Here is a 17,407-nt window from a genome sequence, read left to right on the forward strand (position 1 = left end):
AAATCCCAGAATGTCGGACAAGTCGCTTAAGTTGGCTATTCTGACAGACACGCCTGAAAAGGAAGCTTTAGAACTTGAAAAGAAACCAAGGAATGAGAAGAGAAAGGCAACAACCTTTCAGAACAGAAAGCACAACAACAACCAACAATCTGGAAACAGTGGCAAGAAAAAGAAAACCCAGAAGACAAAGCATATTGATCAGGACACCAAAGTAGAGGACAACTGCATTGTCTGCTTGGAAAGCTACTCTGAGGTGTGGTTATAATGCTTGCAGTGCAAGGCCTGGGCTCATGAAGCATGTACTGATGGTGGCTCCATATACATTTGCCACAATGTGATACCAATTGTGCAAATATCCCTGCCCAGACATGCCAGGTTGTCCGCGTGTGATAATGTACAGCTTCCCAGAGAAAAACCATGTGGGCTTATTGATGCTGCACAAAGTCAGTAACTCCCGTCAGTGTGTGTATATGAAGGATGTAAGTGTTGCTTTATTTACTGTTGAAGTTGTTCTTATGTAGTGTTTGTCCACCCTTAAATGTTTTTTCTAGTATGGATGGTTTAATACAAACGTTTACAGGAGTAAACAGTTCTTATGTGGCTTCATTCTACGGTGAGAAGCGCTAATATTTCCATTTGAATTAATACTGCATATTTCCTATGTTACTGTTTCTCATTTGTATCTATAAAACAGCTTCTTTATGTTCTATTTAAAGGACCTGTTGCCGTCTGCTTATGATATCCATGACATGGTAAAGGGAGACCTCTTGTGGTCATTTGCCAAATTTTTTTTTTTTTTTAAATTGTGTATTCCAAATAGCTATTTTGCATTAATCACTACTTATGCAGAGTAAATACATGTGTAGTTACTGTAATGTTTATTGTTTCTTTTCAGTTGACCACACACACAGAACTCCTGGAAGGCTGCATTTTTTATTCATACCAAAGAAATTAGACCAGTTATTTCACATCAATGCTGATTGAGTGTTGAGATTTACAGACTAATTTATTTCAAAACTTGAAGTAACAGCATGGTTCAAGGTTTTGCTGTTTGAGGCTGGGTGTTGCTTAAATTATTAAATTAATTTTCATGTTCTTCTAAAATAATACCAGTTTATGCACTTTTGGTAAAGTTTAATACTTCAAAATATGGTTTTTGAAACCTTGCATTTGTCAGAGAGATTTCGGTCAAGCTTATCCGTTTATAAATATATAGTTTAAAAAATGAACAATTAAAATCAAGTTTTATTTGTTACTAAATCAGTGTGGCAACTGTCCCCATACATGATGATAGTAGAGGGTTAGTAGAGGACTGAGAAGAACGCTGCGGTGACGCTGACACAAAACCTGAAACATCTGAATGAGAACATGACAGTTTACATGGTTAATGCCAACATACGTTAGGCCAACATGACATAAATGCAGTGATGATATCCCAGACATACGCACCAAGTGTTCATGGCACTCCAGTAAAATGGACTTACAGGGAGGGGGATAAGATAACGATGAGGAGACAGTCTCTGAAGAGACAGTTTTTATCTCAGGAATTCATCATAAAGAGCAAAATTATGTAGAAACAGAAAGGATGTTGTTGGATATGTGTGTTTTGGATGCTAAAAAGTGATTACGCTCCGATGTTAGTATCTGTTCCCTCGGAGAAACTGACTAGCATATTGAAAAGGAAGCAGGAACATTTTGAGAAGACTTGGGGCCATTTATGGCTGAACCTGTTAGAGGATGACGAGGAATGAAGAGAACACTGCTTTGTAAACACCTTTGTTCAATAAGATCTCCTCTGAGTGGGTTTAGGGATGAGGTAAACTATCAGCTTTCTGCATGGGATCTCAACTTAGGGAGATATTCATGTCTGAAATGCTCCTTAATATTTATTATTTATGTTCAATCTTGTAATTTAAAAAAATGCAATAAATACTGTAAATAAATGAGTCCTTAAAAAGAAAACACACAAAGTGTTTCATCTGGCAGAGTACAGACAGGCTTCATGTTCACTGAGTCAGCATGTAGAATTTATGTATAGACGTATATATGCTCAAAGAAGGGTGATTGTGCCAGAGAGAGGTTTTATTATCCATTAACATACGGCTGGAAATTACTGTTGATTAAAGCAGCTGTAATCAAGAAAAAAAAACTCCTTTTATTTACCACATAAAATATACTTTGTCAGATTTGTTGTCTGCAACTCTAAGCACAAGTTAATCTGCATCTTCACACATTTGACTTCAGAGAGAATAACAGCTTTTACCAAAACACAAGAGAATGCTTTTGTACAGTAAAGATGTTTAACAGACATTAAGTTTGCCTGAAAATGAACAAATTCTAAACTTAAGATCTGCTAAAAGAGCCTAAGCACTTTGACTTTTTATATTTATATTTGCCTTATTCTCAGTGAAAGAAAGATAGAAGCTCATATTCTACTCACATGATGCCTCCTGTTTGTGTCTGAAGTTAAAAAAAACACCTCCTAACATGTAATCAGACGAAGCACATTGCTTTTAAAGTGTGAGACAACTTAGATGAACCCGAGGAAGAGCACAGAATCAGCTTCATCAGCTGCAGGTGTCACAGCTGTTACGGCAAAACGGTGCAAAAACAAAGTTAGAAATGAATCATCCTGCAACATGGAGGTCCAGCTTGGCTCTTTGGAATAAAGATAAACATTTATTTATCCATCACTCTGCTTTATTGCTCGGCTTATGCTCGTTTTATATCTGCTACGGCCCCAAGAGGGACATGATTCTCCCACGATTCGCTGTGGCGACACCTTCAGAAGGACATGCCGAAAGGGAAGCAACATGCTAGTTTTATATCTGTAAACTCGGCTGGATTCTGATTGTCATGCATTTTTTAAGGTGTTTTTTTTTATGGACTTTATTGGTTTTGCATGAATTTCTAGGGATATTTATAGACTCTTTTTTTGTTTATGACTGCAGTTTTGTCTGCAATGACTTGATTTCTTTTCTTCTCTTTCTTCTATTCGCTGATGTAGACTTTAGATTTAGTATTTGTCTCACGCTACAAACATCATATCTGCCCTCTCAGTTGGTTGCTTGTCATCCCAGGACGTAGACGAGGCGCCACATAAGGTGAAGTTGATCGCCGTGTCTGCCTGTTATTTAGCAGTTGGCTACATCCGGTTCCCTGTTTTTGGGTGAAAAAATTAGCAACATATTGGTGTTCTTCGATCGTTTCATTGCCTGAATTGCATATTTGTTTTATGTGTTTGGCAGAAAGATGAGCTCGAGCCGCCCCTGCAGTCTTTCTTTCTGATCTTATGATTCTTGCAGGGATTTTGCTGTTTAGCAGTTTAGAAACTCTGGAACCTGCAAAGTCCTGAACTGTGATTTTGTTGTGGATTGTTTCTACTGACAGCTTCGTCCACATTTCATGTCCGAGTATAAAGAATTACATTTGGCACGAAGACACAACTTTTTACGGAATATTCTGAATTAGTTTGGTTTCCAAAGCAAATCTGAAGCAATCCTGAAATAAATTTAAATCAAGAACATTTCCATAATCTGGGTGAAAATGAATAGAAAAGGCTGCAACGTTCATTCAGTCGTCCTGACTGGGGAAAAAAACCTCAAGCAGGAATAAACAACTGCAGTGGACATCCATAAGAGGACAAGTGGAGGAAGCTCTTCTTATACTTTCAGTTCTGGGAATATATGGGATATTGTATCATATCTGGGGAAAACACTGGTCACTTGTTGGGTTTACTGATTGCAGAAGCTGGTGAGTCCTGTCATTGTAATCTTTGTTTTCTCTCAAAACTGGCAAATACTGATTCCTGTAAACTGTTTTGTGCATAAATGGCAGTTTTTTTTTTCTTTTCCCCATCATTAGCATTGGTCCTTTCTTTAGAACTTGTCTGGAAGCATGTTTTCTTTTCGGGTCAACAGGAAAAATAAGACCATGGCAACATCAATGCTTCATATCCTCGAGTCATTTCTGAGGGAAGAAAGTTCCAGCAGTGATGGACGACAGGCCCGTCTTCTCTTCTATCCACTTGTTGTAATTAGTAACCCTGGCATAAACACCAGGTCGCTGTACAGCCGCACAGCCGTCACCCCAGCTGATAACCCCGAACAGGAAGAACCTGTCGCCAGCCTCACACACCAGCGGTCCTCCTGAGTCGCCCTGTGGGAGAGACGAGCAGCACTGAAGCAAACCTGCGATGTTGAACTGAGCTGAATTCCTGATCAGACATGTTCACATACCTCACAGGCATCCTGGCTCCAGTCAGGGCGACCGGCACAAAACATGTTGTCGGTGATCATGTTTCCATAATAATCTTTTTGTCGACACACGTCGTCAGCGATGAGGTTCACCCGAGCCTCTCTGAGGAACTGAGATATGTGCCACAGACCTGGAGAGAAGCGGGATGGTTAAATCGCGTTTGCTGCGGTTAAATACTCAGCTGCCACATGCAGATAACATGCAGATAATATGCAGATGACATGCAGATAACATGCAGATGACATACAGATGACATACAGATAACATGCAGATGACATGCAGATAACATGCAGATAACATGCAGATGACATAAAGATAACATGCAGATGACATGCTGATAACATGCAGATAACATGCAGATGACATACGGATAACATGCAGATGACATGCTGATAACATGCAGATAACATGCAGATGACATACGGATAACATGCAGATAACATGTAGATGACATGCAGATAACATGCAGATGACATGCAGATAACATGCCAGATAACATGCAGATGACATGCAGATGATATGCAGATAACATCCAGATAACATGTAGATGACATGCAGATGACATACAGATAACATGCAGCTGACATGCAAATAACATGCAGATGACATGCAGATGGAATGCAGATAACATCCAGATAACATGTAGATGACATGCAGATGACATACAGATAACATGCAGATAACATGCAGATGACATACAGATAACATGCCAGATAACGTGCAGATGACATGTAGATGATATGCAGATAACATCCAGATAACATGTAGATGACATGCAGATGACATACAGATAACATGCAGCTGACATGCAAATAACATGCAGATAACATGCAGATGACATGCAGATGGAATGCAGATAACATCCAGATAACATGTAGATGACATACAGATAACATGCCAGATAACGTGCAGATGACATGTAGATGATATGCAGATAACATCCAGATAACATGTAGATGACATGCAGATGACATACAGATAACATGCAGCTGACATGCAAATAACATGCAGATAACATGCAGATGACATGCAGATGGAATGCAGATAACATGCAGATAACATGTAGATAACATGCAGATAACATGCAGATGACATGCAGATAACATGCAGATGGAATGCAGATAACATGCAGATAACATCCAGATAACATGTAGATGACATACAGATAACATGCAGCTGACATGCAAATAACATGCAGATAACATGCAGATGACATACAGATAACATGCAGATAACATGCAGATGACATGCAGATAACATGCAGATGGAATGCAGATAACATGCAGATAACATGCAGATGACATGCAGATAACATGCAGATGACATGCAGATAACATCCAGATGACATACAGATAACATGCAGATGACATACAGATAACATGCAGATGACATACAGATAACATGCAGATAACATGCAGATGACATGCAGATGGAATGCAGATAACATGCAGATGACATGCAGATAACATGCAGATGACATGCAGATGGAATGCAGATAACATGCAGATGACATACAGATAACATGCAGATGACATACAGATAACATGCAGATAACATGCAGATAACATGCAGATGACATGCAGATAACATGCAGATGACATGCAGATAACATGCAGATGACATGCAGATCTGCTGCACAGCAACGACGCTTTCTTCACCATGTTTCTCTTTCCCATATCCAGCGATTTCACAGGTGATTCCTGGGAGGAGTCTCTGCTGAGGGGGGGGCAAGCAGACGGTCTTCACGGAGCTGCTCTCCTCTGCACACTTTCCATTCCTGGCCTTCAGCTTCAGCAGGGCTGCAAAACAGACACCAGGAGGACTGATTTACTGAATCACATAAACGCTGAGATCAACTTATGAAAGGAAAGTCTTGAGAGTTCATAAATTCAACGTCAGGATAATAAAATGCTCAGTGTGTGGGATGCAGCGACACCTTGTGGCAAAAACTGCAAACTGCAACCAACAGTTTCCTCTGAAGCTAAACCAGCTGGCAGGTTGATCCTCTGGTCTAACCTGGCATCAGAATTCCTCCATTTTTGTCGACTCGATCAGACCTGGACTTCATTATCATGCCGTTCCTCTGGGTCTAAAGATTTAGATTCTGCTTTAAGTGTTGCTGATTTGGGCTTCCAGATCATTTTGGGCCAGATCTGGGGCAGAACTTACGTCGGGTCTGGGCTGGTGTCTTTAGGCCCAATGGACCATTTCTGATCAGTTCTTCCAAATCTGATCCGGCTCTAGGTCAGATGAAAAATCTCAAGTAATGATTTATCTTGCCCGGGTCAGACCCAGATCTGGCCTGGATCTCCTGTGAGTTTTCTGCCCACTGAAGGCTCTACCCAGCAGGTTGATGCTGCTCAGTCAGCCGCTGTCTGGGCTGGTTTTGACCAAACTTTGCTTTTGTAATGACCAATGATGCATTCATTACAAAAGAGAAATCATAATTTCCATCTTCTAACTAAAACGACTGCCAATGAGATTACAAAGAAACATGACTGATTCAGCATTATTAGCTCCTTTTCCCACAGATTTATAAATGTTGATGTGAATTTGTTGTAGTTTAGGTTGTTATACTGGTATTGTGTCGGACTATCCCGCTTGTCTGTGGCTCCTCAACTAAAATGAGTTTGGTAATATTGATCCAGACCAGAATGGGATCATTGACATTAATCTGCCCTGAATATGAAACATAAATAAAATCAAATTAAAAGATCAAATGACCCCGCCTCTCGCCTGAAGGCTGCTGGGATAGGCTCCAGCTCCCCCGCGACCCTTAATCAGATTTACCGGTTTCAGAAAATCAATAAAAGATCAAATAATCAACTTTTTCAGGGTGTGTGTGTGTGTGGTCGTGGTGTTTTTGTAGAACAAAGATGTGTTCGCACCAACGTCATTGTTGAAGTTTCCCTCGCTGTTGTCGAAACCTTCGTGGATGGAAATGTCCTCCACCCTGAAAGTTTGCTCCGCAGCCGGGTCGCTCTCATTCAGGGCGTTTTTTCCCAGAATGACGGAGAAGCGGCGTGCTTTGGTATGAGATCTGAGATTACAGAATAAATGATGACATAAGTTTGGTCTCTCTTCTCTCAGCACCTGCTGTGATTACAGTAAATGACGTCAGTTCCTACCCATCGGGGAAGCAGTGGGCGGCCGTGAGGACCCAGCAGGCGGCGATCAGACTGCCCCCGCAGCGGAAGACCTTCTCCTTGAATTTGCTACGCCAGAATATGGCGGCAACCCACGGGTGGGATTCCACAGTGGCAACTGTTCCACCCACAATCTTCATCTGCTTCCTTCTGGTACGCTGACCACATGTCGGCCCTGCAGCTGGAGGATTACACCATGTTAAAACGCAGTCGGGGGAAAAAAAAGAAAGTTTGATGATGAACTTACTGGCTTGTGGTGTGATCGGTGCGGGGGAAGGTGCAGCTGTGACTGGGGATGAAAGACGTGTTACACGCATGAAACATGCTTCTTAAATCTGACTGAGCTTGTTCCAAACATTCTCAATCTGATCTGAGCAAAAAAACACAAGTGCACATTTAACCCTTTTAGTTTGTATGGAAACTCATTCCTGCCAACAAAATAATAAAATAATCAAAAATATTGATTGAAAAAAATCTCCAATTATTAAATGAAAAGTCAAAATTATGGGATAAAGTTATGAGATATTTTATTAATCTTATGGAGTCTTTAATTATGATGGTACAGAAAATGCAGGAGGCCAAAAGAATATGTCTTATGACTTTTTCTTTTAATTATGACTTTTTATGTCATAATCAAGACTTTTCTTGCATATAGAACTTTTATTGTCATTGTTTTGACTTTTTCTTTCCATTAAGACTTTAATCACATAATTGTGACTTTTTATCTCATAATTACAAACAAGTTATAATTAGGACTTTTTCATTTTAATTATTACTTTATCTCATAATTTTTATTTTAAATCCTATTCTTATGTCTTTTTTATTTCATAACTTTTATTTAAGTTTTTATCTTATAATAACTTCATCCTAATTTTTTATCATTCATTATTGTCAATATTGTCATAATTATAACATTAAATTTCTATTAGGAATTTCAGTCTAATAAGTATGAGATTATTTGTCAATATTTCTTATTTACAAGTCTCAGAAACAGGCTTCGCTTCTGTAAATACAAGATGTTTTCTAGTTTCAGAGAGAAAATACTTACAGGCCTGAAGTCCACAGTGTTGAATTTGACAGTACTCCCACACCAGCTGCTGGTTTTTCCAGACATAACACCACGGACGGCGTCTGTAGTGAAGATTTCTAAAGGAAAACGAGATATCCGTTACACTACTCCTACATTTCCGACGCTGCAGTGGATGTGAAGGTTTTGTAAAGTTTAAAGCCCTGAAAACATGTTTATTGCATGAATATATAATGGGATAAACTGATAAAAACTGGCTGGTATGAGATTCATCATCACAAATCAAATGAAATGTAACAGAGTTTCATCACCTCACCTGAAACAGATAAGATAATCATATCTGGGAAACCTCAGAAAGGTTTAGTTGTTATAAAGAGCAGAGCTTTGGGGGTTTGGTTCGGCCTACAAGTCCACATCTGACCAACGATCCCACATCTGGACTACGAGTCTACATCTGACCTACAAGTCCACATCTGACCTACGAGGCCACATCTGGAATACGAGTCCACATTTGGCCTACGAGTCCACCTCTGGCCTACGAGTCCACATCTGGCCTACGAGTCCACCTCTGGGCTACGAGTCCACATCTGACCAACGATCCCACATCTGGAATACGAGTCCACATCTGGCCTACGAGTCCACCTCTGGCCTACGAGTCCACATCTGGCCTACGAGTCCACCTCTGGCCTACGAGTCCACATCTGGCCTACGAGTCCTTCCTAATTGCCTCTGCTGTGTCCTCTATGCTTATCAGTCTTATTCAGTTCATCTGGCCTTCTGCCCATCTTGTCATGACTCCCAGCCTACGTAAACACTCTCCAGTCACTTCCCCTCTGCCAGATTATCAGCAGACTAATGTCTAGTTGTTGTCCAGCATTCTACGGATTGTCTCCTGTTACCAACCCACCTCTTCACATCCCTGGATTTCTCTCCTTGCCTTGCCCACAACGGACACCTCTAGCCTCTTGGATTTTCTGGACACAGACCCTTGCATTGTCTTTGGACCCCCCGAGCCTCGCCTATCGTCCTGGTGAAGTACTTCATCTGCTATATAATCTTGACCTCCTGCCTTCCACCTGAGCTTGTCTCTAGAAGCTGGACTCTCACAGCTGCTCATTTCCCAGGATTGATCCTCTGCCAGATTGATCCTTGATTCCTCATCCTGGAATAAACTGTTTTTTGTTCACAGCTCTTAGTGTGTGGGTGAACTTCCGGGTCCTCATAATAACCCATTACAGTATAATCTGGCCACCATGGACCCGTCGTCCACACAGGAGTGGAGCTCGTGTAGTAAAATCCATAAACAAACTGGAGTGTAACATGCAGGAAATGATGACTATGTTGTTCTCATTCAGGGTGCCATCATCTCCACAAAGCTTGATCTCAGAAATGCCTATCACCTTATCAGCATCAAGACAGAGATGAATGGAAGACTGGAATCAACACCCTCACAGGGCATTATGGGTATCTAGTGATGCCTTTCGGCCGGACTAATGCTCCTGCAGTCTTCTAGTCTTGTAACCAACTTCCGAGATTCCTGGGCTTTGCCTATTTTTATAGCAGGTTCATTAGAAACTACAGTTCCATCGCTTCACCTTTCACATGCTCTTACTTTGGTTTATCTGGAACACAGAAGCTGACCAAGTCATCTCTCACTGAAAGGAATTATTCACCTCTGCACTTGTCCTCCATGCACCAGATTCTGATCGCTAGTTTATTGTTGAAGTGGATACCTCTAACTCAGGAGAATGTGCCATTCTTAGAGGTTTTCTTATGGCAAGACTCATCCATGTGCTTTCCTTTGTAGAGGTTTCTCCACAGCTGAAAGGAATTATGGTGTGGGGGATTGCGAGCTCCTGGTTGTTAAACTGGCATTTGAGAAATGGAGGCACTGGCTGGAGGGAGCTAAGCCCCCATTCATCATATGGACAGATCACAAGAACCTTGAGTGCCTAAAATCAGCCAAGAGACTTAACCCAAGACAGGCTAGATGGTCCCTGTTCTTTAGTAGATTTAACTTCTCTCTGTTCTACATACCAGGAACCAAGAACACAAAGCCAGATTCACTCTCAAGACTTCAGGAGGATCCAGAGGAGGGACGAGCAGATGGTCGGAGTAACTAAATCCTTCCCCAGTCTGTGTGGCTGGGGGGGTCACCAGACTTGGTTTGGGGAGAGAGAGAGAGACAAAGGACGCACACCAGCAACACCTGATTCCTGATAACTGTCCCAAGGATCACCTCTTTGTACCACAGCACCTAGTGCAGTAAGTACTGTCACTATGTCATAGTCCCGTTTATTTTGTCACCCAGGTGAACAAGATGCTGTCAGTGGTGCAGGGTTGCTTCTGATGGGGAATCTTGGTTCAAGACACCAAAGAGTTCATCGCTTCATGCCATGTCTGTTCCCATGCAAAGTCTTAACAGCAACCACAGGCTGGTTTTCTGCGACCACTCCCAATTCCACGTCACCCATGGTGACCAATAACTTTTTAGTAGTTCATAGTTGACCTTTTCTCTAAAATAACTCATTTGGTCCCCCTGGTCAAGCTGCCATTATTTAAGGAACTTGGGGAGATCCTAGCCCATAACCAGAGGTGTTCTGGTTACATGGACTTCCTATTGACATAGTCTCTGACAGAGGGCCGCAATTTGTTTTCCTAGGTTCTGGAATTCTGCAACCTCCTGGGTATCCAAGTAAGCCTTTCCTCTGGGTACCATCCACAGATGGATGGGCAGACAGAGCAGGTCAACCAGGAGGTGGAGACTAAGCTCTGCATGTTGCGTGAACAAGACCCCTCTATGTAGTTGCAGAACCTTCCCTGGGTGGAATATGCTTCTTTCCCATGCCACAGGGCTGTCTCCGTTCTACACTGTTTATGGATGCCAACCGCCTATCTTCGAACTACAGGAGAATGCTGTCACAGTGCCCTCTGCCCTCGCAGAAGCACTGAGATGTCAGCGAGGAGGGAGGAGAGCTCGCTGTGCCCTATTGAAGACTTCTGTGTTGTATTCCTGGGCTGCTAATCATTGGCAGATACACTGGTGTATCAAGTGGGGCAGAGGATGTGGTTGTCTATCAAGGACCTTCCCCTTTGTATTGAGAATCACAAGTTGGCCCCTCGCTTCATTGGCCCCTTTCCCGATAACCAGGGTGGTTAACCCTGTGGCAGTGTGTTTTCGTCTGCCTGGGACCTCAGAGTCTGCCCTACTCTTCATGTCTCCTGTATCAAGCCTGTCCATTTCCAGTTTTGATTGAGATACCTGCTACGTGTAGACAAGGCCTCAGTGTTTCCCCACAGCAACCCACCTGACCCAGATCTGCAGCCCATTAACAGGCAGGTGCCAAAGAGGACAAGACACTGTTGGAGAACCTTTTAATTTAAATCAAGTGTGTTGTATAAGGGAAACAGTAAAACCTGCAGGATGGGAGGGTTTTCATCCTTAAATGGGCCTCTTTAAGGCAGTAGTCCATCTCCGTTCAAAACAGATCCAGAAGAACTTTGCATTGTTTTTCACCGACAATCCGTCCAACACAGCGTACCTGCAGTAGTTGTGCCGACCAGAGCGGATGTCTGTGGACAGGTAACGCCGTCTGGTGTCCGAATCCCACCTCTCACACGTTAGTCCGCTGACTGAAACAGACACCTTTCCTCTGTAGTACAACCCAATCCCCTCGTAGCACTCATCGCTTTTCCCTACAGGAGCAGCAAGACACCGGAGCCTGATTCAAATATTAAAAACATACATCAAATCTGGGCTGCAGGTAAGTTTCTTACCTTTTTCACAGTTTCTTCCTTCAAAACCATCAGGACAAAGACAAAACAGATGCTCACCAGTGCTCACCGAAGGGACAGAGGTGCCACCATTAAGGCAGATCTCATCTGTCAGATGAAACGATTCCCGTCACGCTTAACGTTTAAAAGTGCAGTCTTAACGAACGTTGAGTTGCTTACCTGGACTGCCAGAGGAGGAGAAAATAGAAAATCTTTTGTCTCTTTGGTGTTTCCAAAAGCCCTGAAATGTGACGAAAAAGACAGAGAAACTTCTGAGTCAGAACATATTCAGAGTTTCAGAGCAGAGAAGATAAAAAATGTCTTACAGCTTCGACGGTTGACAGAGCTGCCAGCGCACACATGAAAACATCCAAACCTCTCATGTTGCTTCACTGCAAAGGTTGAAATCAAAACAGACTTCGCATGAGCGTGCTTGCAGAGCGCCGTGTGGGCGCCTCCTCGGGGTTTGGTCTGCTTTGTCTGCTCTGTGCTGGGAGGACCAAGAGCTCTGATTGGCTCGCAGCTGCTTGACAGCTGGCCGGCCCACTGGAAGACATAGCTGCATGCAGGCGACTGAGTCATTGCTGATCCACATCAACTCACAGGAAACAAACTTTAGTGCCAGAAGATGGCCTGCAGCTGCCGGGGCGCTTTACCATGTAAATAACTGATTTTTATCTCAGGAAAATGCATACAGTGAACATTTCCAGTCACTATCATCATTTGCCAGTTATCTAAAATAAGCATCACATGGACATAAGGTCACATTAACAGATAATGAATGAAATCAAACATTTTCTTTTAAATAAAGCAGAAAGTGTTCTGAACTAAAATACTTTTAATGATATAGTTCCCTGTGTGTATGGGCTTACCTTTGCCCTGTTTACCCTCTGTCATTGCCATGGCAACATGTGTGATGGTGGGATGGATCCTTCCTGGAGCCTGAACTTCCATATTAAGCAGCGTGGGATCATAGACAGAGAACAGAACAAAGGAAAGACAACATCCGAGTAAAAACACCTTCAGAAGCCCTGAAAATGTTCCTGAGAACCAGTTAAAGAAACCAGTTTATCAGAGACAAACTTGTCGAACAATAAAGCGTGTGGAGGAGTAAAGACGCTTGTTTGTACAAAAAGCCTCACAAGCATTATTTTCTGTGGCATTTAGTGACAAGTTGTGACTCAGTTTGAGGATATTTGTGTTGCTCCTTGAACGCCACACTTTGATAGCCTGACTGTAGCTGAAGTATCACGATGGATGGAGTCCATCCACTGTGTCGTCTTCATGGTCTCATTTTCATGTTCCGGAAGAACAGAATCAGATCAAATCTAATTCATTTTCATTAAGTTTATATACACTTACAAGGTAAAGCACATTGCTTTCATATCATTTCTGAACTGTATGTGCTCATAACAACTTCTTTTAAAAGCTTTATTCAAACTGACATTCATTGAACAAAGAGTAACAAAAAATAACCAGTTCAGTACAGTACATAACCATAATTAAAGATAAATAAAATTAATACAGCAAAAAGAATAGATAAAAAAAATAACCATTATAAAAAATCTGTGACAGACTACAAATAATTTACAATATATAGTATCAATAACTTTGTGACAGTTCATTCAGAACCTCGGAATAAATATTAATTATTGAAGCACATTTTTTTATTTTTAATCTGTTTTGTTGGCTGGTTAGGATGTTGCACTTTACTAATTTAATTATGACCACCAGGGGGCATCTGTCACAATGCACAAGGATGACACGTTCCTTGTTGGTCTGGGTTGTTTATTACTTTAAACGCGGAAATAACTGTTTGGGTTGACTTGTAGGTGTGGTTTTCTGAAACAGACATATAATACACAATAAAATGTTATCTATACATACACTGCTAAAAATAAATAAATAAAGGAAACACCTAAACAACACAATGTAACTCCAAGTCAACCACACTTCTGTGAAATGGAACTGTCCACTTAGGAAGCAACACTAATTGATAATCAATTTCACATGCTGTTGTGCAAATGGAACAGACAACAGGTGGAAATTATAGGCAACTGGCAAGACACACCCAATAAAGGAGTGGTTTTGCAGGTGGTGACCACAGACCAGTTCTCAGTTCTCTTTCTGCCTGATGTTTTGGTCTGAATGCTGGCGGTGCTTTCACTCTAGTGGTAGCATGAGACGGAGTCTACAACCCACACAAGTGGCTCAGGTAGTGCAGCTCATCCAGGATGGCACATCAATGCCAGCTGTGGCAAGAAGGTTTGCTGTGTCTGTCAGCGTCGTGTCCAGAGCATGGAGGCGCTACCAGGAGACAGGCCAGTACATCAGGAGACGTGGAGGAGGCCGTGGGAGGGCAACAACCCAGCAGCAGGACCGCTACCTCCTTCTTTTTGCAAGGAGGAACAGGAGGAGCACTGCCAGAGCCCTGCAGAATGAGCTCCAGCAGGACACAGATGTGCATGTGTCTGCTCTGTCAGAAACAGACTCCATGAGGGTGGTATGAGGGCCTGACGTCCACAGGTCGGGGTTGTGCTTACAGCCCAACACCGTGCAGGACGTTTGGCGTTTGCCAGAGAACACCAAGACTGGCGCCCTGAGCTCTTCACAGATGGAAGCAGGTTCACACTGAGCACATGTGACAGACGTGACAGAGTCTGGAGACGCCGTGGAGAACGTTCTGCTGCCTGCAACATCCTCCAGCAGGACCGGTTTGGCAGTGGGTCAGTAATGGTGTGGGGGGGGGCATTTCTTTGGAGGGCCGCACAGCCCTCCATGTGCTCGCCAGAGGTAGCCTGACTGCCATTAGGTACCGAGATGAGATCCTCAGACCCCTTGTGGGACCATATGCTGGTGCGGTTGGCCCTGGGTTCCTCCTAATGCAAGACAATGCTAGACCTCATGTGGCTGGAGTGTGTCAGCAGTTCCTCAACACCAAGGCATTGATGTTATGGACCGGCCCGCCCGTTCCTCAGACCTGAATCCAGCTGAGCACATCTGGGACATCATGTCTCGCTCCATCCACCAACGCCAAGTTGCACCACAGACTGTCCAGGAGTTGGCGGATGCTTTAGTCCAGGTCTGGGAGGAGATCCCTCAGGAGAACATCCACCGCCTCATCAGGAGCATGCCCAGGCGTTGTAGGGAGGTCATACAGGCACGCGGAGGCCACACACACTACTGAGCCTCATGTTGACTTGTTTAAAGGACATTACATCAAAGTTGGATCAGCCTGTAGAGTGTTTTTCCACTTTAATATGAGTATAACTCCAAATCCAGACCTCCATGGGTTGATACATTTGATTTTCATTGATAATTTTTGGCGACATAGTGGTTCGCACTGTGGCCTCACATCAAGAAGGTCGCTGGTTCGATCCTTGGCTGGGGCGAGGTTTGGTCAGTGGTCTTTCTGTGTGGAGTTTGCATGTTCTCCCCATGTATGCATGGGTTCTCTCCGGGTACTCCAGCTTCCTTCTACTCTCCAAAGACATGCGTGTTAGGTTAACGGGTTACTCTACATTGCCCATAGCAATGAGTGGTTGTTTGTCTCTGTGTGGTCCTGCGATGGACTGGCGAGCTGTCCAGGGTGTACCCTGCCTTTCGCCCTAAGACTGCTGGGATAGGCTCCAGCTTTCCTGCAACCCTTAATCCGAATAAGCGGCTCGGAAATTGAATGAATTTAATTCATTTAGGTCTACAACGTGTTACTTTAGTGTTCCCTTTTTCTGTTTGAGCAGTGTATTTAGCTGTTGCAGCACTTCACAACCACTCTAAGAACAGAAATAAACATATCCAGGTAAATACTTCTACATCATACAGTAGCAAACAAAGAAATGAGAGAATACAATAAAGATAAATAAGTAAATTACTACGTCCTGGACCGGGGCCATGTTTTTACATGGTGCAACAATGGCAATATCAGGCCTAATAATTACAATATTAAAACAGGTCATCTAACAAACTTAAATACTCACTTGTTGGATGAACGCACACAGACTTGACAAAGAAAAAAAATAACAAAAAAAACAGGAACAGTCATTCGCTGTCTTCTACTAATAAAGACAGTCCTTCAGCTGCTGCACAACGTGAATCAGCTGCATTCCTCTGACACTGAGAGTGCTGTGGCTCCACCAGCATCAATAAGCCTGCCAATAACGGCACTCTGTGTTACATGATCAGTTGTAGAGATTTAAGTAATAATAACTTCAATCCTCCCTCTGGGAGGAGACCCCGGGGAAGACGTGAGGGTGAGGAACTCGATCATCCGGGAGGAGATCAGAGTAGAGACACTGCTCCTCCACATCGAGAGGAACCAGTTGGGGTGGCTCGGGCATCTGGTGAGGATGCCTCCTGGACCTCCCTGGTGAGGCGTTCCAGGCACGTCCCTCTGGGAGGAGACCCCGGGGAAGATGTGAGGGTGAGGAACTCGATCATCCGAGAGGAGATCAGAATAGAGCCACTGCTCCTCCATCCTTCTGGGTAGATGGATGGATAACTTCAATCAGAAATAACTTAAATACTGGAGGTGAGTTTATAAAATGTACATTTATGTATATGAAATTTTCCTAATAGAATTTAAAGATTGACTAAAGTAGAGTTTTGTCTTTGTAATCGAAATAAGTGATGATATTCTTCTTTTCTAAGTTTATTTTAAATGTTGTTTTACATTTATATACTTCTCAAGTTCTCAGTAAAAACAACATAAAACAGGTGAGTTACATTTTCAGGTTCAGTTTTACAGAAGGTACATTTCCTGTTGATGTCAAATTTTAAAATATACGTGTTAGAAGGGTAAATGTTCTGTAGAATTTTTAAAGGCAATCCTCTGATTTTGTTTGTGAATCAAACTTTAAAAGGAGCAAGCCAAGGCGCCACTTTATTCACAAAAACAGCATCCTTTCATAATAACTTCTGATGTTGTTGTTTATGAGGCGGTGACGTCATCGTGACGTGGTTTCAGGTTTCAAACTCCAACCCAACTTTTGTCCGGAATAAAGATGGAAGCAGGTACACCAGGTGAAAACGCATCAAATATGAGAACAAATATGTACTTTAGCATCCCGGAAGTCTCCAAGTGTGGATCCTGCTCAGCTGATGCTGCCTTCAGGTACCATCGGATTTATCAAATATCCTTTTGGTGACAATGAATAAATGATTTTAAGGGTTTTAGTGATCTGAAGTCAAGCATACAATCAATTAC

General features: G+C 42.6%; 1 protein-coding gene across 1 annotated transcript; it reads right to left on the minus strand.

Annotated features, from left to right (window-relative positions):
* Nucleotides 1-2,109: 2,109 nt before the first annotated feature.
* Nucleotides 2,110-12,643, minus strand: plaub (plasminogen activator, urokinase b). The gene is made up of 11 exons (XM_079260753.1): nt 12,531-12,643; nt 12,385-12,445; nt 12,208-12,312; nt 11,973-12,126; nt 8,452-8,549; nt 7,651-7,692; nt 7,386-7,584; nt 7,146-7,297; nt 5,916-6,056; nt 4,239-4,387; nt 2,110-4,158 (listed from the first exon to the last, which is right to left on the minus strand). Exons 1-11 carry the CDS (start codon nt 12,585-12,587, stop codon nt 3,964-3,966), a joined length of 1,353 nt encoding a protein of 450 aa, XP_079116879.1. The 5' UTR covers nt 12,588-12,643; the 3' UTR covers nt 2,110-3,963.
* Between the last annotated feature and the right edge of the window lie 4,764 nt (nt 12,644-17,407).

This window comes from Telmatherina bonti, assembly GCF_933228915.1.
Source record: "Telmatherina bonti genome assembly, chromosome: 21".
NCBI classification, from domain to species: Eukaryota; Metazoa; Chordata; class Actinopteri; order Atheriniformes; family Telmatherinidae; genus Telmatherina; species Telmatherina bonti.